This window comes from Garra rufa, chromosome 18, assembly GCF_049309525.1.
Source record: "Garra rufa chromosome 18, GarRuf1.0, whole genome shotgun sequence".
Taxonomy (NCBI): Eukaryota; Metazoa; Chordata; class Actinopteri; order Cypriniformes; family Cyprinidae; genus Garra; species Garra rufa.
The window spans coordinates 14,242,345-14,266,921 of NC_133378.1; the positions used below are offsets into that span (position 1 = coordinate 14,242,345).

Below are 24,577 nucleotides of genomic sequence, written 5' to 3' on the forward strand. Positions count from 1 at the left end.
ATACATAATCTAAAATCTGAATTAATAAGCTTTCCATTGATGTATCAAAATCAAAATATTGAGAAAATTGCTTTTAAAGTTGTCCAAATGAAGTTCTTAGCAATGCAAATTACTAATCAGAAATTAAGTTTTGATATATTTACGGTTGAAAATGTACAAAAGATCTTCATGGAACATGATATTTACTTAATATCCTAATGATTTTTGTCATTAAAGAAAAAAAAAGATAATTTTGACCCATGCAATGTATTTTTGGCTATTTCTGCAAATATCCCAGTGCAATGTAAGGTTTGTAAACAAAAAAAACTTATTTTGGATTCGATTAATCACGATTAATCATTTGACAGCACTACTTTCGTGATAGATTTGAGTGTAATCACTGATCCAAGCTTCAGCGCTGATTTTAGTTTTCATTTTATTAAAAACCAGTGTTGGGGAAAGTTACTTAAAAATAATGCATTACAATATTGAGTTACTCCCTAAAAAAGTAACTAATTACGTTACTTAGTTACTTTTTATGGAAAGTAATGTGTTACGTTACTTTTGCGTTACTTTTTAAATCTGAGCAGGGTTTGCCTGTTTGTTTTTAATATAAAAACTTCTATTTTTGGAAAATGTAAAAACACCAAAAGCCTTAGAGAAAAGTAAATTCACAATGTCAACTCTTCAGCAATAAAAAAAAAGGAAAACAAAAGTTAGATTATCGTGAGTAATTTTCGCTTATTAGTATGGATGAATTGGATCATCGAAGGTTGGCAGCAAAGACATCGGTTAATAAAATGGGATTAAATACATAAAGGATATTTGTATTATTTAACATATTATTGCAGGTTTGCATTGAATTTCTCTGTTTTTATTCATTTTGAGGAATACTGTATCTGTTTTTTCAGTGAGTGAGATGAATTAATGCATGTTCACATTTATTCTAGAATTAAAGTAACATCTTTCTCACAATTTCTCCCAACATCGGGACAGGAGAGCTTTTAATCAATAAATGGGGGGAAAAAGTAACTGGCTTTATTTGAAAAAGTAACTCAGATATTTTCTTTTCAATTAAAAAGTTATGCATTACTTTACTAGTTACTTGGGAAAAGTAATATTATTACATAACTTCCGTTGCTTGTAATGCATTAGCCTCAACACTGTTAAAAACCCTTTCATGTTAGCAATTTTTATACAAAACTAGGCTGAGACTACTACTGAGAGTAATAGTATTAGTATTTTCGCGGAATTTCGTACCCATCAACAAACGTAAATAACGGACGATTGTGGGTATCGTGGGAAACAAACAGAAGTTTTACCATCATAATGATTTTGAAACAGATATTTCGAATTTTCTAAATCACTTTAAAAAAATTCGAATTCGAACCGTTTGATTCAGAGTCTGAACGAACCGATTCAGTTCAAATGAATCGCGGACCAGAAAAGCTCGACACCTTATTAGATTGACTCAGTTCTCAGGTGCAGTTAATTATCCTCATTAAAGAGAAGAAGTAATCTCTTTTATTCGAGCAGCGTTTTAAGTACTAGTAGCGTTTTAGTCTTTAACCGTTGAGAAGCTGAAAGTCAGGTATTTTGGAGATGATGCAGTTGGCTTTATATGACATGAACACCGGCCAGAGGTGTTCACATGATCAGATGTCTCTGGCTGAGATGCTGGAGGTTCAGGATCATCCCGTTAGTGAGGAGCAGGCCTGGGCTCTGTGTTTTCAGCTCTGCTCTATACTCTCACATCGGTCCGGTGAACAAACGTGGAAAACGGTCGTGTCTTCGGCCGCAGATGCCGTGATGTTCTCCAGAGACGGGAGCGTCTCTCTCCGGCCGATGAACGGTACTAGCGGTAAGAGCACTAATATATGTGTGTGTAAAATATGCACTTTTTACAAATAGTACCTTAATGGTTAACATTTTAATAGGAAACGTTCGAAAACATTTGACGAAGATTTTTAATATTTTTAAAAGAAGTCTCTTCTTGCTCACCTGGCTTGCATTTATTTGATCCAAAGTATGGCAAAAGATTAAAATTGTAAAATATTTTTACTTTTTAAAATAACCGTTTTCTATTTGAATATATATTAAAATGTAATTTATTCCTGTGATCAAAGCTGAATTTTTTTCAGCATCGTTATTCCAGTCTTCAGTGTCACATGATTCTTCAGAAATCATTCTAATATGCTGATTTGCTGATTAAAAAAAACATGTGTTGTTGAAAACAGCTGAGTAGAGCTTTTTCAGGTTTCTTTGAGTAGAAGGTTCAGAAGAAAAGCATTTATCTGAAATATACATATTTTTTAATATTGAAATTTAAGATTTATACATAATCTAAAAGCTGAATTACTATGCTTTCCATTGTTGTATCAAAATCTGAATATTGAGAAAATTGCTTTTGTTGTCCAAATGAAGTTCTTAGCCATGCATATTACTAGTAATAGTTTTTAGGATCATTATTCCAGTCACATGATGCTTCAGAAATCATTCTTGTATTTTGATTTGCTGATTTTTTTAAAAAAAAGAGAGTTCAGAGGAAAAGCATTTATCTGAAAAATCTTTTGTAATATTATACATGTTATCACCACACTTTTTAACAGTTTTAAACATCCTTGCTAAGTAAAATTAATTAATAAAGTAAAAAAAAAACAAGCTTTTGAATGTTATGCTGTTACATGGATATTACAAAAGATTTTTTTTTTTTTCAGATAAATGCTGATCTTTGGATCTTTCTATTCATCAAAGAATCCTGAAAAAACTGTTTTAAATATTAATGATGATGATAATAATAATAATTGTTTCTGCATTTTGGATCAAATAAATGCAGGCTTGGTGAGCCTATTTTATTTACATTATTTATATTTTTTTTTATATTCATTTATTTTTATGTTCTTTGTTTATATTAAATGTTTATTTTTTAACATTTTATATATATATATATATATATATATATATATATATATATATATATATACACACACACTTATTATATATATTATTTTTATAATTTATATTTTATTTACTTATTTTTTTACATTTTATTTAATTATATATTTTTTTAAATTATAATATATTTTATTGATTTTAAAAACGCATATTTTTGAATGCTTTTTAAACGTAGATGTAATGTGTATGTAAAACTGCAACTGATGTTGTGTTGGTGAATCAGTGAATGAATCTGTTTTTGATGCAAAAGTTGACCAAATGGCTCCAATTTAATCATAATTACTCGGATGGACTATGAATTGTTAACGTTTCTTCCTGTAGGTAATTTCTGTGTGATAGAGACAGAGGAACAGGTAGTTAATAATATTTTCTTAAGTATATATTATCATCCTGATTCTTGCGTGTGCCGTTGAGAGATGTCACTGTGTCCGTAGGCTGTTGAGTTTGTGGGCCGTCTGGTGTATTTGAGTCTGGACTGGGGTCTGGAGTCGCAGGTGGAGCGTGAGTTAAGCGAGACCTTGGAGATCCTGGTGTGTCAGATGACCAAAGTGAACCTCGGCCACTGTCAGCCCATCCGCAGCATTGCTGACGTCATCCACGTACTGAAATCATTCATCTACTGCATGCACTCAAACACAAACGGAATAAGCCTTTGGTGTGAATGCATTGAAACATGAGTGCTTTAGGGCATTATGTGGTCTGATCCTGGCTTCTGTCAATTGTTTCCCTGACAGGTTTGTAAGGAGCGCCTGTATGATCCGACTGTGGCTGCTAAACACTACAGGAATGTGTGTTCCAGTCTGTTCTCAGACACTGTTGAGTTGTGTCAGTATCTGCAGATCGTTCAGCAGTCCAGGAAGGTGAGGAATTCATTCAATGCATCTGTGCAGTTTTATTATGGAAGTAAATTGGATTATAAATTGATGTTGAGTTTTAGGGTGTGTTCACACTTGTAACAATCAGTGAATAGTTTGAGTTTGAATGGGTCATATAAATAAATTAACTTTATATGTTGCAGAACAGCAAGTTACTTAACCCTAAATACATCTCAAAAACGGCAACAAAAAAAAAACCTTAATTATTCATGCCCAAGTGCATTATGGAAACAACAGGATCATGACTTTGATATTTACTTAAACAATCTTTGTAAAAATAACAATTCCACGAAGTTCACATTTTAAATTCTACAAGCTTAAATTGAGTACTAATATTGAATTTCATTAAACATGATCTTTACTTGATATCCTAATGATTTTTGCCATAAAAAAAATTGACCCATGCAATGTATTTTTGGCTATTTCTGCAAATATACTTGTGCTACTTAAGGCTGGTTTGTAAACAATTTTTTTTGTTGTTAGTTAATGTAGAAATTAAATTTGTTTTTCTGTATTTACTTCTCTACCTACGGAGCCCCTAAGGGGACGTCAGAGTAAAAAAATCTAAAGTTTAGTTTCATGTGCTCACTTGAAACTTTCATGTGCTCACGCGAAAACCTTCATGTACAGAATTTTTTTTAAAGTTTAGTTTCATGTGCTCACTTGAAACTTTCATGTGCTCACGCGAAAACCTTCATGTACAGAATTTTTTTTAAAGTTTAGTTTCATGTGCTCACGTGAAACTTTCACGTGCGCGCGCGATAGTTTCACGTGCTCACGCGAAACTATAAGTTTCACGTGCGCACGCGATAGTTTCACGTGCGCACGCGAAACTATAGAGAAAGTTTCACGTGCGCACGCGATAGTTTCACGTGAGCACGCGAAACTAAACTTTATTTAATTTTTGCTCCACGTCCCCTTAGGGGCTCCGTATCTACCAAATAATTATCAGGTTTTTTTTTTAAAGCAAAAAATGCTTTACTACTTAGTTTTGTCTTGTTTCTAGTCCAAATACCTACAAATTCTTAAATTAAGAAGTATTTTCTAGACGAGTAAAAATTTTACATTTTATTTTTTCCTAAAAAATCATTTAAGACTGATTAGATAATTGGACTGGAAACGAAACTAAAAATGTAAGAAAATCATTTTTTGCAGCGTGTAACATTTTCTGTCTGTATGTGGTGAGTTAGTTTAGTTACTTAGTTATTTTTTTCACCCCTGAGAGCAATTGTACCAGAAAATTGTTTTGATTGTATCAAATATGACTATTGTGAATAGACCTTGAGGTTGTTAAATATATGGTGTTTTTTTAGAACTTTATATATAATGTGTGTGTGTGTGTGTGTGTGTGTGTATATATATATATATATATATATATTATTTTTTTTTTTTTTTTTTCTTCTCTCTCTCTTAGAGTCTGCAGAAACTATTTGAAATGGAGACCCAACTGGTTGCACAAGTGACCACAGACTGGGTAAGCAGCAGAGCAATCGCCACATCAAAAAGTACACTTTCAAAGATGTAAATTTTCATGTCAGTCCAGAAAAGTAAAAAGTAGATCAAATGATGAATTTCATTTTCACTTTGTGTTCCTGGGGTGTCCTGACAAGGAGTCCCATTAAGTTAAAGATTTAATATTACATTAGGATTGTTTTGCATTGTGACAGTTTTCATGATACGTAAACGCATTGCTCAATCAGCAATTTTTTTTACTTTTTGTTACATGTGAAATTTTGTTCATATCTCAATTTAGTCTCATTTCTTTGGATTGCATCCTGTTCAAACATGACTAGTTTTTATTAAAACTGACAATAAATACTTGCTGTATATTTAACAACAATGAATACAAACTGTATTTGTCATCTCATCGTGGGAAAAAAAAAAAACTTTTTTACTTTTAAATTTACACTGCTCTTCAAGTTTGGGATCAGTAAAATGTTTAGTGAATTTTTAAAGTCTTTTCTGCTCATCAAGGCTGTGTTCATTTGATTAAAAATTCAGAAAAACAGTAATATTGTAGAATATTATTGCAATTTAAAATGGTGGTTTTCTGTTTTAATATACTTTAAAATAGAATGTATTCCTGTGATGCAAAGCAGCTTAAGGCCGCGATCACACCGAACGCGTCTTTTAGTTCTAAAAACGCGAGGCGCACAGCACTGCCTTTTTTTTTGGTGACTTTTAATAAAAGAGCGTGCTGCGTTTTTTTTATGTTGCTAAGCAACGACCAAAACAGCTGTCCTGTCAGTCAAATCAAAGGATTATAGCGCGAGCACTCTAAAATCTTAGTTTTATGCTGTTAAGTAAACTGTCATATTAGCAGAAACCCTAAATAATACAGCTCCAGGTTACCCACGATAGACACAAAAGGTTTCTCCTCTATTTCTTGCAGTCTCCGGACTTTTTAAGCAACCGTAAAATTCCGTCACCACAACAGAAGGCCCGCCTCTCCATTCATTCGATTGGACAATGGAAAAGAACGCGAATGACGTTGGGCGTTTTTCCGCTCAGAGTTGATTTTTTTTTTTTTTTTTTTTTTTCAACTTCACGCGCTCAGAGCGCTTCTGCAAAAACACAAGGCGCAGCAGGCGGTGAAAACGCGAGGCGCCTGGGGCGCATAAGCAGCGCGTAGAACGCTCACTGCCAACAGAAAACCATTCAAAAGAGGCGCCTCCAACTGCAAAAACGCGCTCGGTGTGATCGCGGCCTAACGGTGCGTTCACACTACAGCGTCAAATCCGCGCTCAGTGCCGCTGGCAAGCATACAACGCCACTGGCTTTGGGGTGTGTCTAATTTAGGGCTGAGCACACCTCTGAAAAACAATGTTCACACCCTATTTATGTTCCATTGTCTTCTTTCAACGGCGGTTCGAAAACTAAACTGTAGCATATAATGAAAACATGCAAAGTACATTTACTTTTGCTTGACTTTTTCAATAATATGTGATTTCAGCTCAGTAATCCACAAGTTTCAGAAACACGCGTCATAATCTTGCCTTGCCTACTCTTCACAGCGATTGGTTGTCGCCGGCGTTTTGCGCTCTAAATTTGCATAAAGTTGAGGAATGCCCAACCTTTTGACGCTCTCAGCCGCTCTCAACGCTTTCTCCGCAACGCTTCCAATCCCAAAATGCACCACGCGACCGTTTACGCTCAACTTCCACATGAATGAATTGAAAACGCTCGCTTCGCCCCGCTCGCTACGTGACAGTGTGAACGCACCGTAAGAGGAGACACTGCAGGCTGCTGCTTTTTTTTTTTTTTTTTTTCCTTTTTTTTTTTTTTCTTTTCTTTTCCCATGCACCTGTCAAGTTTGAGATTTTGGGCTTTTTGGTTTTTCAAAGTGTTTCTTCAGACTAGTGAAAAGAAAACATCCAAAAGACAGTGTTAAGTGTTTCTTATATAGCACTTTATCTATTTGTGTCAATAGACTTCAAATACAATCCATCTTTTTAAAGGCCTTTTTCTCAAAATGAATTTCTTTCTCCTACACTGAGCCATAAATCTCCACTTCAGTAGCACTTACACACACCAAACTTGCCATGTCTGTATCCTGAAGGTTTTTACAGAGGGATTTGTTCATATGTGACCCTGGACCACAAAACCAGTCTTGAGTCGCTGGGGTATATTTGTAGCAATAGCCAAAAATACATTGTATGGGTCAAAATTATTGGTTTTTCTTTTGTCAAAAATCATTATGAAATTAAGTAAAGATCATGTTCCATTAAGATTTTTTTTTGTAAAATTCCTACTGTAAACCTATCAATGTAATTTTTGATTTGTAATATGCATTGTCAAGAAATTAATTTGGACAACTTTAAAGGTGATTTTCTCAGTATTTTGATTTTTTTGCACCCTTATATTCCAGATTTTCAAATAGATGTATCTCGGCCAAATATTGTCCTATCATAACAAACTATACATTAATAGAAAGCTTATTTATTGAGCTTTCATATGATCTATATATCTCAGTTTTATAAAATTTAACCTTATGACTGGTTTTGTGGTCCAGGGTCACATATAATTAGCTTGATTTTTATGAAACATTTTATTCCCCCAAAAATTGTAAAAAGGGTTTTCTGTCTGACAAAATGAGACCCAAAATCCTCTCTGTAAAACGTTTGACTCCATGTCAAAATTAAACAAGAATTTTGAAACTGACTTCATCCAGTTTTTAGATTTTTGTACTAGAAATGCATGCAAATTAGCACATAGTTCATTATATAATTGCTCTTTTGCATATTTAAACCTAACATTTTAGAAAACTTGTAATATAAAAATGTTTGCAATTATCAATGTAATCAACTGAGTAAGTAAGGTGAGAACTGTTAATATTTTTTTTTTTTTTTTTTTAACCCTATTTACCTGCAGTGTCTCGCATTAATTACTTCAGTCTTCAGCGGCGCATGATCCTTCAGAAATAGCTCTAATATTTATCAATTTTGGAAACAGTTGTGCTGTTTAATATTTCTTTTTGGACCTGTGAAACTTTTTATTGTTCTCTTTGTTTGAAAAATGTATTTTTATTCAAGGATGTGTTAAATTGAGTGATAGCAAAGACTGATATTGTTAGATTTGTATTTTAGTTATAGTCATGTTTGTTTTGGACTGTAGGTGTCCTCATGGGGGGATCTGGTGGATGAGTTGAGCAGAGGTGTGGTGCTGCGGCCGCTAGCAAAGAGACTGACTGTCAGCAAATGTCTACAGACTGTGGAGATCCCACCGTTCACCCAGCTTCTGCGGGACATCCAGTGCAGACGCTACACCCTACGGAAAGTTCAGGTAAAAATGTTCAGATTGGCTTTGTTCGTGTTTGAATGTTTCGTTTGTTCCTTATGTCAATATTATGCTCTTGTGATTTTCAATGAAGTTTTATTAGTTTGTCTGAATGTGTGGTGTTGCATCTGCAGGATGTAGGAGATGGGCAAAGAAAACCAGACCATCACCAGACTCTTCTAGAGTTCATCCGTTCACGGCCAAAGTTGCGACCGGTGAGACCTTGCATTTGGAAGTCAAGCCAAATTCCCAGGACAAAAAAAAAAATGTATAGGTCTTGACTTAAAATTGACACTTTGTGACCATGTCGCTGTAGTTTAGAAAATTGTAACAAAATATGAAACTAACTCATGAGTTAAACGGTGTTAGAGCAAACTGATCTCGATCATGTCAGATCACTTTGATAGAAAGGTGTGTAACAAATCATGGTTGGGTCAAAGTGTCAAATCACATTTTTCGTCCTAAATTTATCAATTTTACAGTTCCCATGGGTCATGACATTTTTGGAATATAATATTTAAAAGGTCTTTTCCAGACATTTGAAAGTCAGGGATTTTTATTTTTTTGGTCTAAGTCATGGATATCTGGGATTTGTTTTTTTTGCTTTAAGGCGAGACACTGCAGGTGAATAGGGTAAAAAAACAAAAACAACTAATACTTATCACCTTCCTTACCCAATTGATTACATTAATAATTGCAAACATTTTTTGTATTACAAGTTTTCTAATGTTAGGTTTAAAAATGCAAATGAGCATTATATAATGAAATATGTGCTAATTTGCATTTCTAGTACAAAAATCTAAACGCTGCATGAAGTCAGTTTCAATTCTTTTCATTTTTCGACATTAGAGTCAAATGTTTTTACAGAATCTCCTTTGGTCACTCCATAATTCAGAAAATACTTGGAACAGACAGAAAACAATATATTTTCACAGTTTTTGGGGTAATAAAATGTAATAAAGAAAATTATATACGAACAAATCCCTCTGTAAAACATTTAGGATAAAGACAGGAATAAAAAGTTTGTGTAAGTGCTACTGAAGTGGGGATTTATGGCTCAGTGTAGGAGAAACTCATTTTAAGAAAACGGCCTTTAAAAATGCGTGTTGTAATTGAAATCTATTGACGCAAATAGATAAAGTGCTATAAAAGAAACACTTAACAGTGTCTTTTGGATGTTTTCTTTCTACTAGTCTGAAAAAACACTTTATGAAAAACCAAAAATCCCAAAATCTCAAACTTGCATGCTTAAATGCAGCTTCAAAGGGCTCTAAACGACAGCAGTTGAGGAAGAAGTGACTTATCTAGTGAAACAATCGGTTATTTTTTTTAAACAAATTGACAATTTATATACTTTTTACCCTCAAATACTCATGTCTAAAATCTAACTGTATTGACCCGGATTACGCAGACACGTGAACAAGACGAGCATTTGAGGTTAAAGTATATAAATTGTTAATTTGCTTCGAAAATAACCGATTGTTTCGCTAGATAAGACCCTTCTTCGTCGGCTGGGATCATTTAGAGCCCTTTGAAGCTGCATTTAAACTGCGTTTTGGAAGTTCAAACTCGGGGGCACCATAGAAGTCCATTATATGAAGAGAAATCCTGAAATGTTTTCCTCAAAACAATTTCTTTAAGACCAAAGAAAGACATGAACATCTTGGATGAGGGTGAGTATATTATCTGCAACTTTTTGTTCTGAAAGTGAACTAATCCTTTAAACCCTGAAAGCATAAACAAATTTATTTCTGTAGAGAAAAATGTCAACGTGCATTTAACCGGTAAAAGCAAGAAGGAAAAAAAAAAAAAGTGGATGTGTTTTGTACTAAAAATGTCTGTGAACAAGCAATTAAAGCTTGCAAAGAGATGGATCCATTCATTATAGGTCATGGAAATTCAGCTTTTCAGGTAATTGTACATTTGGCTTGGAGTGGGAACCCTAAATTTATGAAGAATTTTTGGGTATAATATGTCAAAGTTTGCTTTATTTTGCTATCCTCACTTACATAAATGAACTATAGTGTCCTGCACCCACTGATATATATATATATATATATATATATTTATTTATATTTAAAAGGTGTCACAAACCTCTTTCCTCCAGCCACCTGTCATATAAAGACACTGTCTGATCATTCAAGTGAAAGTTTAGCAGGATCATATTTCTCAACTAACAGGTTTTGCCTTCCGTTCCTATAGATTTCTTCTTGTTTTCCTCTTCCTTAGGTGTCAGAGCGTAAGATAGGCCTAAAGCCCAAACAGAAGAGCAGTCTGCATGAGTTGCTGATGGAGGAGATTCGCTCGACGGACCACTGCAAACGTCTGGCACACAGCCCAGAGCCAAACTGTAAACATACAGAAACCATTTAGTCCACAGTTTTAAGCTTTAATGTGACTTTGTTCACAAAGAAGTGGTGAATTTATTTAATGACTTTTTTTCTTTAAACAGCAGATGGCTTGACCAGAAAAGAAGGGTCTTTAGCTTCATTAATGAAGTCGGCTGCTCACAGGATACGTTCAGAAGTACGGGTCCTCTTCAGATTTATAGCAGCACTTAAACAAATCCAGTAGAGTCTACAGATTTTTGCAGTTTATAATGGTTTTTCCCGACTGTGCAGGAAGCTGTTGGTTCAGGAAATGATGCGCAGGATGACAGCTTCTCAGGTCAGATCTGGATTTTTGGTATTTGGAAAAATGTAAATGAGGAAACCTAACAAGAAGAAGTGTCTGTTACATTGACTTCCAAATAAACTTAAATCTATAATGCACATCAGTGCATGAATAAACAAGTAATGGAGTAGTGAGAATTTAGATATTAACCAGTTAATTTAATTGAAAAAAGTGTCAATAGGGTTGTTTCCTAAGATTTATCAAAATGCAAATAAATTAAATTTAAAGGCGTTTCTTTAAATGTTGTGGGATTTTCTTACAACATGGATGTATGTATCTTAGTTTCTTGTTTTAACGTGTCGCACAATCTCTTCTAGATTTCAGACTCTGCACAGGAAAGCGCCGGACCAGATCTTTTGCTTGCAACAGGGATCTCTTCAAAGTGGTGTGTCACTTCATGTCTTGATTGTTCTGCTACAAAAAATGAAACTCCGATTACTTGGTTACAATATTGCGTTACTCCCTTAAAGCGATTACGTTACTTCATGGAAAGTAATGCTTTAAAATCTTTTTTTAGGGAGTAACGCAATATTGTAATGCAGTATTGTAACGCATTACTTTCCATAAAGTTACTAAGTAACGTAATTGGTAAATTTTTAGAGAGTAACGTAATATTGTAAAGCATTACTTGGTTATTTTATTGAAAGTAATGCGTTACAATATTACGTTACTCTCTAAAAAATTTACCAATTACGTTACATGGTTACTTGTAACACATTACTTTCCATAAAATAACCAAGTAATGTAATTGGTTACTGTTTTAGGGAGTAACGTAATATTGTAATGCATTACTTTCCATGAAGTAACCAAGTAACGTAATTGGTAAAATTTGTAGAGAGTAACGTAATATTGTAAAGCATTACTTGGTTATTTTATGGAAAGTAATGTAATTGGTTATTTATTTTTTTTAGTGAGTAACGCAATATTGTAATGCATTACTTTCCATGAAGTAACCAAGTAACGTAATTGGTAATTTTTTTTTTTTTTTTTTTATAGAGAGTAACGTAATATTGTATAGCATTACTAGGTTATTTTATTGAAAGTAATGCTTTACAATATTACTCTCTAAAAAATTTACCACTTACGTAACATAATCGCTGCTTTTTTTTTTTTTTTTAGAGAGTAACGTAATATTGTAATGCATTACTTTCCATGAAGTAACCAAGTAACGTAATTGGTAAAATTTGTAGAGAGTAACGTAATATTGTAAAGCATTACTTTCCATGAAGTAACCAAGTAACGTAATTGGTAAAATTTGTAGAGAGTAACGTAATATTGTAAAGCATTACTTTCCATGAAGTAACCAAGTAACGTAATTGGTAATTTTTTTTTTTTTTTTTTTTTTTTTTTTTTTTTTTTTATAGAGAGTAACGTAATATTGTAATGCATTACTTTCCATGAAGTAACCAAGTAACGTAATTGGTAAAATTTGTAGAGAGTAACGTAATATTGTAAAGCATTACTTGGTTATTTTATGGAAAGTAATGTAATTGGTTAATTTTTTTTTTTTTTAGTGAGTAACGCAATATTGTAATGCATTACTTTCCATGAAGTAACGTAATTGGTAATTTTTTTTTTTTTTTTTTTATAGAGAGTAACGTAATATTGTATAGCATTACTAGGTTATTTTATTGAAAGTAATGCTTTACAATATTACTCTCTAAAAAATTTACCACTTACGTAACATAATCGCTGCTTTTTTTTTTTTTTTAGAGAGTAACGTAATATTGTAATGCATTACTTTCCATGAAGTAACCAAGTAACGTAATTGGTAAAATTTGTAGAGAGTAACGTAATATTGTAAAGCATTACTTTCCATGAAGTAACCAAGTAACGTAATTGGTAAAATTTGTAGAGAGTAACGTAATATTGTAAAGCATTACTTGGTTATTTTATGGAAAGTAATGTAATTAATTTTTTTTTTTAGTGAGTAACGCAATATTGTAATGCATTACTTTCCATGAAGTAACCAAGTAACGTAATTGGTAAAATTTGTAGAGAGTAACGTAATATTGTAAAGCATTACTTTCCATGAAGTAACCAAGTAACGTAATTGGTAAAATTTGTAGAGAGTAACGTAATATTGTAAAGCATTACTTTCCATGAAGTAACCAAGTAACGTAATTGGTAAAATTTGTAGAGAGTAACGTAATATTGTAAAGCATTACTTGGTTATTTTATGGAAAGTAATGTAATTGGTTAATTTTTTTTTTAGTGAGTAACGCAATATTGTAATGCATTACTTTCCATGAAGTAACCAAGTAACGTAATTGGTAATTTTTTTTTTTTTTTTTTTTAATAGAGAGTAACGTAATATTGTATAGCATTACTAGGTTATTTTATTGAAAGTAATGCTTTACAATATTACTCTCTAAAAAATTTACCACTTACGTAACATAATCGCTGCCTTTTTTTTTTTTTTTTTTTTTTTTTTTTTTTTTTTAAGGGAGTAACGCAATATTGTAACGCATTTACTTTTAAAAGTAGAAGTACAAGTATTTGGTTTTAACAGTACTCCAGTAAAGTACAGATCCACAAAATAATTTGATTAGCAGCGAAAAGCAATTACTCATGCTATTTATCTCTGTAAAATTGTTGTTTTCCTGTTGAAGGTTAAGAGCAGTAACAAGGGGTCTGTTCTCACAACGATAGTTGACGTCATGAAAATGCACACTTCTGAGGAAAAAGGAGATGTGACGGATATGTCGTGTGAGAGATATCATGACTGGCGGGTGGGAATTCCTCAAACTCAGATTCAGGTGCTAAAATGTCAACTAAAGTGTCTAAAAGTCTGTTGTTCTCAGGTTTGTTCATGCTGTGCAATGAGAAGCCTGTATTTCACGTGGCATAACACCTGCTCTCTGTGCCGGAGGTCAGATTACTAATTTCTCTAAAAGTGTTTATACCGAAACCGTCTGTCTTTTGACGTCTTTGCTGTATTTTTACAGGGTTGTGTGTCCCAGGTGTTGTATAGAGGTAAGCTGAAGTCTCCTGCATTGAATCTTTAGATGTCATTAATGCTCTCCGGACATTCATTTGCATTTGTTCCCTGTATCAGATGCGTCTGCCCTCCAAGCGCTGCGTTAACCTTCCTCTGAGCTTCTTCAAGCAAATCGTGATGAAAGACTGTGAGCAAAGCCAGAGGAACTTCTGGAATGAGCGTTGGTCCTGGAACTCAGCCTGGTGAGTAGTTCTTCCCCAATGGGGGACTACAGCAGCCCAATGAACACAACATGGGAAAATCATGAAAATTTGCACACTTGTAGTGATGGCCATGAATAGTGATCTGTCCAACTTTGGGGTCCTTACGACCAACTCTAATGCCACCAGCAGTTCACAAATTCACTATGAAAATTGTTACTTTTGAACCCTTTGCTGTAGAAAAAAGAAACTTGGTACACCTGATTCTCTTCATGCTGATCACATTCAATGGCTTACATTAAGACTCCACCCATTACAGTAGCAGTCATTTTGGAAAGTACAGTATTGTTTTTTCGCTACTCAAATTTGCCCAATTCATCTGAAAATTGCCTCAGATGATCTTTGGACTGAGACACACAGAAATTACTGTTCTGAGGGTCCATGCCAAAGTTGGGAACAGCGCCACCTATGGGTTGTGAGATACCAAAAATGCACATTTTTGCTCATAACTTCGGAAAACATTGTCCAAATTATGTTTTAATATATTTTCATTCCCTGATTTATGCCCATTCTGATGTCTCATTTGTCATTTTCCATCAGTGTGTGTTTGGGGGCTATTTAAGTAATTGAGAAGCTGTTTTTTTGCTACTCCTCCACACTTGTAGTGATGGCCATGAATAGTGATCTGTCCAACTTTGGGGTCCCTAGGACCAACTTTATAGCCCCACCAGCAGTTCAAAAATTCACTATGCAAGTAGTTATAACTTTTGAACCCTTTGCTGTAGAAAAAAAGAAACTTGGTACACCTGATTCCTCTCTTCATGCTGATCACATTTAATAGCTCACATTAAGACTCCGCCCATAACAACACAGTATTAGTGATTGCCATGAATAGTGTCCATCTGTCCAACTTTGGGGTCCCTAGGACCAACTCTGTAGCACCACCAGCAGTTCAAAAATGAACTATATAAATGGTTGAAAAAAGAAACTTGGTACACCTGATTCCTCTCTTCATGCTGATCACATTCAATAGCTTACATTAAGACTCCGCCCATAGCAGTAGTGGCCATTTTGAAAAGTCCTTTTTTTTTTTTTTTTTTTTTTTTTTTTTTTTTTTTTTTTCTTCGCTACTCCTCCTTCAAAATTTGTCAATTCATCTGAAAATTGGCTCAGATAATATTTGGACCAAGACGCACAGAAATGACTGAACAATTATTAGACCCTAACCCTACTGGTGGGGAGGAAAAAAAAAAAAAAAAAAAAAAGTTATGTTGTGAAGTTAACAAGGTCGACCCGAAATAGTTTCAGAGGCTATATCTTGGCCAAACTTTGATCAATTGACACAAAACTTGGTACAGTTAATCAACAACCAGTTCTGAGGGTCCATGCCAAAGTCGGGAACAGCGCCACCTATGGGTCGTGAGATACCAAAAATGCACATTTTTGCTTATAACTTTGGAAAGCATTGTCCAAATGATGTTTTAAAATCTTTTCATTCCCTGATTTATGGTTATTCTGATGTCTCATTTGTCATTTTCCATCAGTGTGTGTGTGTGTGTGTGGGCCTTTAAGTAATTGAAAAGCAGTGTTTTTGCTACTCCACACTTGTGATGGCCATGAATGGTGATCTGTCCAGCTTTGGGGTCCCTAGGACCAATTCTCTAGCGCCACCAGCAGTTCAAAAATTCACTATTCAACTGGTTGAACCTTTTGCTGTAGAAAAAAGAAACTTGGTACACATGATCAGCATGAAAAGAGGAATCAGATTCAATAGCTTACATTAAGACACCACCCATAACAGTAGCAGTCATTTTGAAAAGTACAGTATTGTTGGGGTTTTTTTCGCTACTCCTCCTTCAAAATTTGTCCAATTCACCTGAAAATTGGCTTGGATAATATTTGGACTGTGATGCACAGAAAATGACAATTTTTAGACCTACTGGTGGGGAAAAAAAAAAAAAAAAAAAGTTGTGAAGTTAACAAGGTCGACCCGAAATTGTTTCAGAGGCTAAATCTTGGCCAAACTTTGATCAATCGACACTACTTGGTACGGTTAATCAACAGCCAGTTCTGTTCAGTATCTAGTCATATGATCTTTGGACCGAGCCTCACAGAAATGGCTGAGCAGATTCTTGATTTTCTCTACCGTTCCTGAGAAGTACCTCTCCAAATTTGACCGTGCTTCTGCTTGTTGATTTATGCTAGTTATCTTGGCATGCTAATTGGTTAGCATACTAATTGGTTGCCATTTATTCTAATGTGGCTCTTTAGCTATCAGGCCAACCATAAGCTACTTTATTATTAATTTAGCTTAACGTCTACAATGCTAAGTCGTGCTTTTGACAGCTCATTATCACTCCAAAACTTCTCTTCTGGAGCCTGTTAAATGTGTGTTACTGCTCTGCGCTGCACTCAGCCCTTTGGGGGCTTGGCCCCAGTAACTGCTGCTTGCAGCTATGTTTACCAAAGTTTTTGGACTTTAAATGACAATCACCGGAGAATCAACAGATCTAGCAACTACACAAAAGCACTTCTAGCTGTGTGTGAAAACTCTTCAAAACAAACCTAAAATACTGCAATGCATCTCATGAGTTCAGCCAGATTAGTCGAGACAAATCTTCCAGTTTTCACACTTCTGTCTTTATTAAAATGGCCTTCATTGTAGAAATATCAGATGTTTGACTGCAGTGTCTTGACAAACAGATCTGATTTCATCACTTGTCAAATAACTATCTCTTATGTGTCTACTCTGTCTCTCAGGATTCCTCTGGTTCTGGTGTCTTGTGGCTCCAGCTCCACATCCGCTCACACTCTGGCCATGCGCGACTGGTACAGTCAGGACATCTGTGTGTGCTGCCAGAAGGATTTACTACAGGCTTGTGACTCAATTCTGTCCAGATGTCCCATCACAGACTCTCAGGAGATATGAACACTCTCCTGTCTCGTCACTCTGTCCTTTTTATCTGTTCCTTTATTTATATATCAGTGTTGTTCGTGTGTTTTCATTGTTGGGTTGGTTGTTCACAGTGTGGCACCATGTTCATTCTAAACGCTTGTTTTTCACTACAGTTGCATAGTTGGTTTAAAGGTTTTACATTATGAATGAAATTAAATGTGCTAAACATTTTTACTAAAGTTTGTATGCATATGGAGTGCAGTAATGAACAGCCTTCACTGCAGTTTAACGAAATATCAAAGGCAAGCTCACAGTGATGTTTTGCAATGAACTAAAACGATCCTCAACTACTACTTCAATAAAGGACAAATTAAGTCGTTTTTACGTCTTACTCTAGTGAATGTTTTGGTATAGGTGTATTTGAGCGTGTCACATTTCACACACATGAGCGTGCACTGTATAGCCATACTGTTCTAATTAACATTTCTGGTTACTCCAGGAATTTATTTGAGGTCAAATCTTATTCTACACCATTAAGTTATTGATGTTCTGCCCAGCCCTGTTCCTGGAGATGTACCTTCCTGCAGAGTTTAGTTCCAACCCTGATCAAACACCTGTCTGTAATTATCAAGTGCTGCTTCAGATCCTAATTAGTTGGTTTGTGTGTTTGATCAGGGTTGGAGCTGAACTCTGCAGGAAGGTAGATCTCCAGGAACAGGGTTTAGCACCCCTGTGTTGGACTCTTCTGTTCAAGATTTTAAGTCAGACAGACTAGTCATTATGAAAATCAACCTGTATTACAGTTGACTCTTGTCTGAATTCATGTCAGTATGGTTTTATTATCTTTATTTATTTCCCGAAATTTCTTCCCAGAAGGCTGATTCTGCGGCCCAATGGTCATACTATCCATCCTACATAGTATGTGAGATTACAATAAGTGTCCTAAAGCCTGCCTACTCTACTACTACACACTCAAAAGTGTGTACTTTTTCTTCACCAAAAGAGTACATACTTTAAGGGCGTAGTATAAGTATGAACATTGGGAAGCAGGGACATACTGAATTTTCAAATTGAAGATGGAGTTATGATTTTTAGTTGTAGTGCCCCCTATGGGCAGCATTTGACACGCATGTCAAAATGGTTCTTAATAATCTGTGTTGCTAAGTCCACAGTTTTCAGCCCCAATAACGTAATATTTTACCCCCGGATGCAATTTTCACTGGGGAACCCCCCTCAAAATGCGATTAGGCTACTTTTGAGTAGCTATTGGGCAGGTTTTGTGAAAACCTGGCAACCCTGGTTTTTACAGCGTCTTGACGTAAGGTTCTTGCGATGATGTGTCCCACATTTTGTGTGAATCTGAGTTATGTCTTGGGAGTTTGTGAAAAAAAAAAACTATATATATAATGTATATGTGCTGGTCATATAATTAGAATATCCTCAAAGTTGATTTCACTAATTCCATTCAAGAAGTGAAACTTGTATAATGTATACGTTCATTCCACACAGACTGATATTTCAAGTGTTTATTTCTTTTAATTTCAATGATTATAACTAATGAGATGCCCCAAATTCAGCATCTCAGAAAATTAGAATATTACTTAAAACCAATACAAAGAAAGGATTTTTAGAAATCTTGGCCAACTGAAAAATATGAACATGAAAAGTATGAGCATGTACAGCACTCAATACTTAGTTGGGGCTCCTTTTGCCTGAATTACTGCAGCAATGCAGCGTGGCATCAGTCGATCAGTCTGTGGCACTGCTCAGGTGTTATGAGAGCCCAGGTTGCTCTGATAGTGGCCTTCAGCTCTTCTGCATTGTTGGGTCTAGCATATCGCATCTTCCTCTTCACAATACCCCATAGATTTTCTATGGGGTTAAGGTCAGGCGAGTTTGCTGGCCAATTAAGAACAGAGATACCATGGTCCTTAAACCAGGTACTGGTAGCTTTGGCTCTGTGTGCAGGTGCCAAGTCCTGTTGGAAAATAAAAACTGCATCTCCATAAAGTTGGTCAGCAGCAGGAAGCATGAAGTGCTCTAAAATGTCCTGGTATACAGCTGCGATGACATGGCACCCCAAACCATCACTGACTGTGGAAACTTTACACTGGACCTCAAGCAACATTCTGTGTCTCTTCCTCCAGACTCTGAGACCCTGATTTCCAAAGGAAATGCAAAATTTACTTTCATCAGAGAGCATAACTTTGGACCACTCAGCAGCAGTCCAGTCCTTTTTGTCTTTAGCCCAGGCGAGACTCTTCTGACGCTGTCTGTTGTTCAAGAGTGGCTTGACACAAGGAATGCGACAGCTGAAACCCATGTCTTGCATACGTCTGTGTGTAGTGGTTCTTGAAGCACTGACTGCAGCTGCAGTCCACTCTTTGTGAATCTCCCCCACATTTTTGAATGGGTTTTGTTTCACAATTCTCTCCAGGGTGCGGTTATCCCTATTGCTTGAACACTTTTTTCTACCACATCTTTTCCTTCCCTTCGCCTCTCTGTTAATGTACTTGGACACAGAGCTCTGTGAACAGCCAGCCTCTTTTGCAATGACCTTTTGTGTCTTGCCCTCCTTGTGCAAAGTGTCAACGGTCATCTTTTGGACAACTGTCAAATCAGCAGTCTTCCCCATGATTGTGTAGCCTACAGAACTAGACTGAGAGACCATTTAAAGGCCTTTGTTTTGAGTTAATTAGCTGATTAGAGTGTGGCACCAGGTGTCTTCAATACTGAACCCTTTCACAATATTCTAATTTTCTGAGATACTGAATTGGGGTTTTCATTAGTTGTCAGTTATAATCATCAAAATGAAAAGAAATAAACACTTGAAATATATCAGTCTGTGTGGAATGAATGTATACATTATACAAGTTTCACTTCTTGAATAGAAAGATTTTTTTTTTTTTTTTTAAAAACACTGCACAAATGTTACCGAGGCCACATGAGAGCCTACCGGAATTCATGCACCATGATATTTATTTACTTGGAAATCTGCTTCAAAACACAATGGTACCATAATGTAAAGAGTGTAGGTGAGTGTACCTTCGGAAACGCAAATAAAAAACTACCTAAGGCTCACTGGTTTCTACTTTCTACAGTCTTTGGAAGCACAGTTAAAAGAAAGGTAGTTACTCTCTAACCCTAACCCATATATCCATCCATTTTTAGAAGGAGTTAAAAAAAATTACTGTAACCCTAACACACCCATCTCTCCACCCATCCCTCCATCCATCCATTATTGAAAAACCCAGTTAAAATAAAGAAAAAAGTTACTATCTAACCCTAACCCTAAACAGCAACTGACGTATGTGACCCTGGACCACAAAACCAGTCTTAAGTAACACAGGTATTAGAAGAAATATCCAAAAATACATTGTTTGGGTCAAAATGATGCATTTTTATGCCAAAAATCATTAGGATATTAAGTAAAGATCATGTTCCATGAAGATATTAAATATACCAAATTTCTTTATCAAAACTTTGAAGGCGATTTTCTCAATATGTTTTTTTTTTTTTTTTTTTTTTGCACCTTCAGATTCCAGATATTTAAATAGTTGTGTCTCGGCCAAATATTGTCTTATCCTAACAAACCATACATCAATGGAAAGCCTAATTCAGCTTTCAGATAATGTATTAATCTTAATTTTAAAAAAAATGACCCTTGTGACTGGTTTGGTGGTCCAGGGTCACAAATATGTTTTGTATCAAATTACGATATTATTAATTATCAAGGTGATCTGTGAGCATGTTGGAGATCACATATTTCTTTGCAAACTAACCATGGTTGCAGAAATTAATTTCTTTGCATTTCCTCTAATTGTACACAAAGATATTGATCTTTTTACACTGATATTAAAGTATGAAAAAACTTGTCCTGTGGCTTCCTCTAGTGGACAACATTAATATTACAGTCTTTCACTGTGATATAAACGTGTTGATCATTTAGAAATTGCTGTAACCCTCCATAGAATAAGAAATGTATGGCATTTTGAATTTTCTGTTGTTCACGTGTACAATGTTTTATAAAGTTAAGACATTGTGTTCAGGAGAATTAGGCCAAAACCAGTCAACACGTTTCCAAACTGTGATACTCCTAGTGTAAGTAACATGTGAACTCATGGTGAACTGTGAGTTTTACAACAAAAAATAAGCTGAAACTGAATTTTTCGAAAAACTTTATTGATGGAAATATTTCCATCAATAAATAATACTTGATATTTGTGATATAACTGATCAATTTTAGTGAATTAATAGATCACAGTGAACTCTGATGTTAAAAAGGGTGTATCAATTAACCCACTTTACCACCTATTCTTTTTAACATTTATGTTAGAATATATGTCCATTAATAATAGACAGTTGAAATATTACATATACAGTCAAGCCCAAAATTATTCATACCCCTGACAAATTCTGACTTAAAGTTACTTTTATTCAACCAGCAAGTTTTTTTTATTAGAAATGACAAAATTCTGCTGTGTGTTTTGGGTCGTTGTCGTGCTGAAATGTCGACTGGTGCCCAAGGCCAAGTTTCTCTGCAGACTGTCTGATGTTGTTGTTGAGAATTTTGATGTATTGCTCCTTTTTCATGGTGCTGTTTACTGTGATTAGGTTCCCTGGTCCACCGGCTGAAAAACACCCCCAAAACATTAGGTTCCCACCACCATGTTTGACAGTGGGGATGGTGTTCTTAGGGTTGAAGGCTTCTCCTTTTTTACGCCAAATGAAGGCTACATCATTGTGGCCAACAATTAAATTTTTGTTTCATCTGACCATAAAACAGAAGACCAGAAGTCTTCTTCTTTGTCCAGATGAGCATTTGCAAAGGCCAAGCGGGCTTTTGTGTGCCTTATCTGGAGAAGTGGTGTCCTACTTCGTCTGTGTCCGTGGAATCATGTCCTCTGAGATTTTTCACAGTGTGGAACGTCCTGTATTTTTTATAATATCTTGCACTGTAGCCACTGGAATTTCAAAACTTTTAGATATGGTCTTATAACTCTTTCCTGACTTGTGATCAGCCACAATGCGCAGCCACAGGTCCTCAGTGAGCTCCTTTGTCTTAGCCATGACTGTCCACAAACCAACAGCAGAGAGCTTCTGTTTTTCACCTGTTGAGTTGATTAAAACAGCTGTTCCCAATGAATCAGGGTAATTAGGATGCTTTAGAAAAGCTTGGACTATTTGGCATGGTATAGAACTTTGGATTTTCCCATAGACTATGACAGTTTGCAAAGGGTATGAATAATTTTGAACATGCCACTTTTTGTTCAAATGTAAATAAAAGCTGAGAAATATTTTTTTCACAATGATGCCTTGTACATTGTCTTTTTATCTTTTGGGAGAAGCCTGTGTCATTTCCGGTCAAAAAAAAAAACCTAGCTGGTTGAATAAAAGTAACTTTAAGTCAGAATTTGCCAGGGGTATGAATCATTTCAGGCTTGACTGTATATATGTATATATTTAAATAATTTGCGTAGCATGTGTGTAATTGTGACTTTGTTATTCACTGAGAAAGGGTCATGGTGAAATAAAAATCTCATCTTGGAAAAAAAAAAAACTTTTGTAGATATCTTTGGGTTGAAAAGACGCACAAATGTCAAATTTCCCATGATTAGTTGAAGGTGTTTTAACTGTACACATGTCTCAAATCTACCCTACATTTTCTATCTCCTTCCCCTCACACGAAACTTTTTGCATTTTCTTGAACTTCTTAATTCGGTTTAATTGAATTCTGTATGATTCATAAGCTAGGGGACCAAAAATAAATAAATAAATTTTAAAAGTCCCCACAAGGGCAAAATGTACTGTTATTTCTCTCCTAATTTGATCCCCATACCGCAGGGAATAAAAATGTACACACACACACACACACACACACACACACACACACACACACACACACACACACACACACACACACACACACACACACACACACACACACATTTTTCGGTATCATAACTCAAGACTTAAAATACAACGTGCTAAAACTTACTTTAGATCTTGACATAAGTGCGAAGATAAGTGTAAAATGTGCATAACACTGGTTTAACAGCAGTTGAAGAGTGTTAGGAATCATGCACTCGGTGTTTTTTCAAACGCAGGTCGCGCATGCGCAGTAGCGTTACAGTCAGACTTTGCTCGACGACTGAAGTCTGCCATCATTCTGTCACAGCTTTTAAAACACCGGCAGCTTTATTATTTACACTTAATACCTTCATCGTCACATTCTTCATCATTATGAGTGGAGATCATGCACACAAACAGCATCAGGTACCAATTTCGAACATGTTTTCAATAATTAACCATTTTAGCAGGACATATCTGCAGATATTTGCAATAAAAAGGTTTGTTATTGCAGTAAACTTTGCAGACGAAAAGTTAAGATCGGACGTAACGTTAAAAGGGCAATATTTTAATGGCGCATCGCCAACTTTATGCGCGGATATCTTCTTATTGTATGCGTTTGTGTTATTGACATGTAACGTAATGTGTTTAAATGTTGTATAAATGTGTGTTTCAGATGGAGTCGGGGTCTGTGGACTACAGTAAGTGCTGATTTTCAGCGGTATGAAGTGATGAAGCGCTCATGACAGTTACAGTCAGATGAAGCAGAAATGGCGTCTGAGACTAAGTCCCTCCGCCGCTCTCTGTGCCGTCTATTGTTCAAAAACAGCGCTGTAAAATCACACTTAACACCTCAAATGTTTCACACCGAGATCACTTTCGTGTAGAGAAGTAAATCGATGAGTGGAAAACGACTGTCATCGTGTCTATTTTGAAGGGTAACAGGCTGAATTTGGCCGCTGAAAGTGGGGAAAGGATGCGTGAGGACTTAGTCTCTGCGCCATTTTCTTTTTCTCTGAACATAAGCAGCATTTCTGTGAGGGACAGCAGCAGTAATAACTCATGTAACAGACAACACACGCACTCTCACTACGAGCTCCTAATGCTAACCAGATCCTACCAAAATATTAAAGTTACCCCAGTTGTCACAGTTAAACCATTGTACTTTAATATTGCTATATTTCTGAAATTGTTTTTCCGCAAAAACTGTGGAAAGTAACTGGTCGAAGGGCCAAAAATATGGTTATGGTCATAAAATGAACATTAAAATACTGTCATGTAGTATATAGCACACCTGGCATATTTCCTGGCAGGCACAATGTTATCCACACTGCAAAAAAAAAGGCTTTTTTACTTGTTTCCAACCAAAATATCTAAAAATTCTTAAGGATTTTCAGAAAAAAACAAGTCAAGACTAAGTGAGTCTTTGCTT

General features: G+C 35.4%; 2 protein-coding genes across 2 annotated transcripts in view; both read left to right on the top strand.

Moving 5' to 3' along the window:
* The first annotated feature begins 1,581 nt into the window (after positions 1-1,581).
* On the top strand, positions 1,582-17,675 carry LOC141290528 (protein spire homolog 1). The gene is made up of 16 exons (XM_073822653.1): positions 1,582-1,840; positions 3,256-3,287; positions 3,369-3,533; positions 3,669-3,794; positions 5,224-5,283; positions 8,424-8,591; positions 8,720-8,800; positions 10,815-10,935; positions 11,038-11,111; positions 11,207-11,252; positions 11,576-11,643; positions 13,871-13,990; positions 14,063-14,130; positions 14,207-14,234; positions 14,317-14,441; positions 17,160-17,675. Exons 1-16 carry the CDS (start codon positions 1,582-1,584, stop codon positions 17,326-17,328), a joined length of 1,710 nt encoding a protein of 569 aa, XP_073678754.1. The 3' UTR covers positions 17,329-17,675.
* A 5,777-nt stretch (positions 17,676-23,452) lies between these two features.
* The window catches only part of top1b (DNA topoisomerase Ib), a 33,036-nt gene continuing 31,911 nt past the window's right edge, over positions 23,453-24,577 (top strand). Inside the window, exons 1-2 of the mRNA XM_073823084.1 lie at positions 23,453-23,571; positions 23,822-23,846. Coding sequence (XP_073679185.1) covers positions 23,539-23,571; positions 23,822-23,846 — 58 coding nt within the window. The 5' untranslated portion in view covers positions 23,453-23,538. The remainder of the gene's footprint in view (positions 23,572-23,821; positions 23,847-24,577) is intronic.

What these genes read in the sequence shown, in the direction of transcription:
- LOC141290528 (XM_073822653.1), top strand. Translation starts at nt 1,582, where the DNA reads ATGATGCAGTTGGCTTTATATGACATGAACACCGGCCAGAGGTGTTCA. An exon ending in ACACCCTACGGAAAGTTCAG is followed by an intron (nt 8,592 to 8,719) that starts GTAAAAATGTTC and finishes TTGCATCTGCAG; the next exon opens with GATGTAGGAGATGGGCAAAG. An exon ending in AGAGATATCATGACTGGCGG is followed by an intron (nt 13,991 to 14,062) that starts GTGGGAATTCCT and finishes TGTTGTTCTCAG; the next exon opens with GTTTGTTCATGCTGTGCAAT.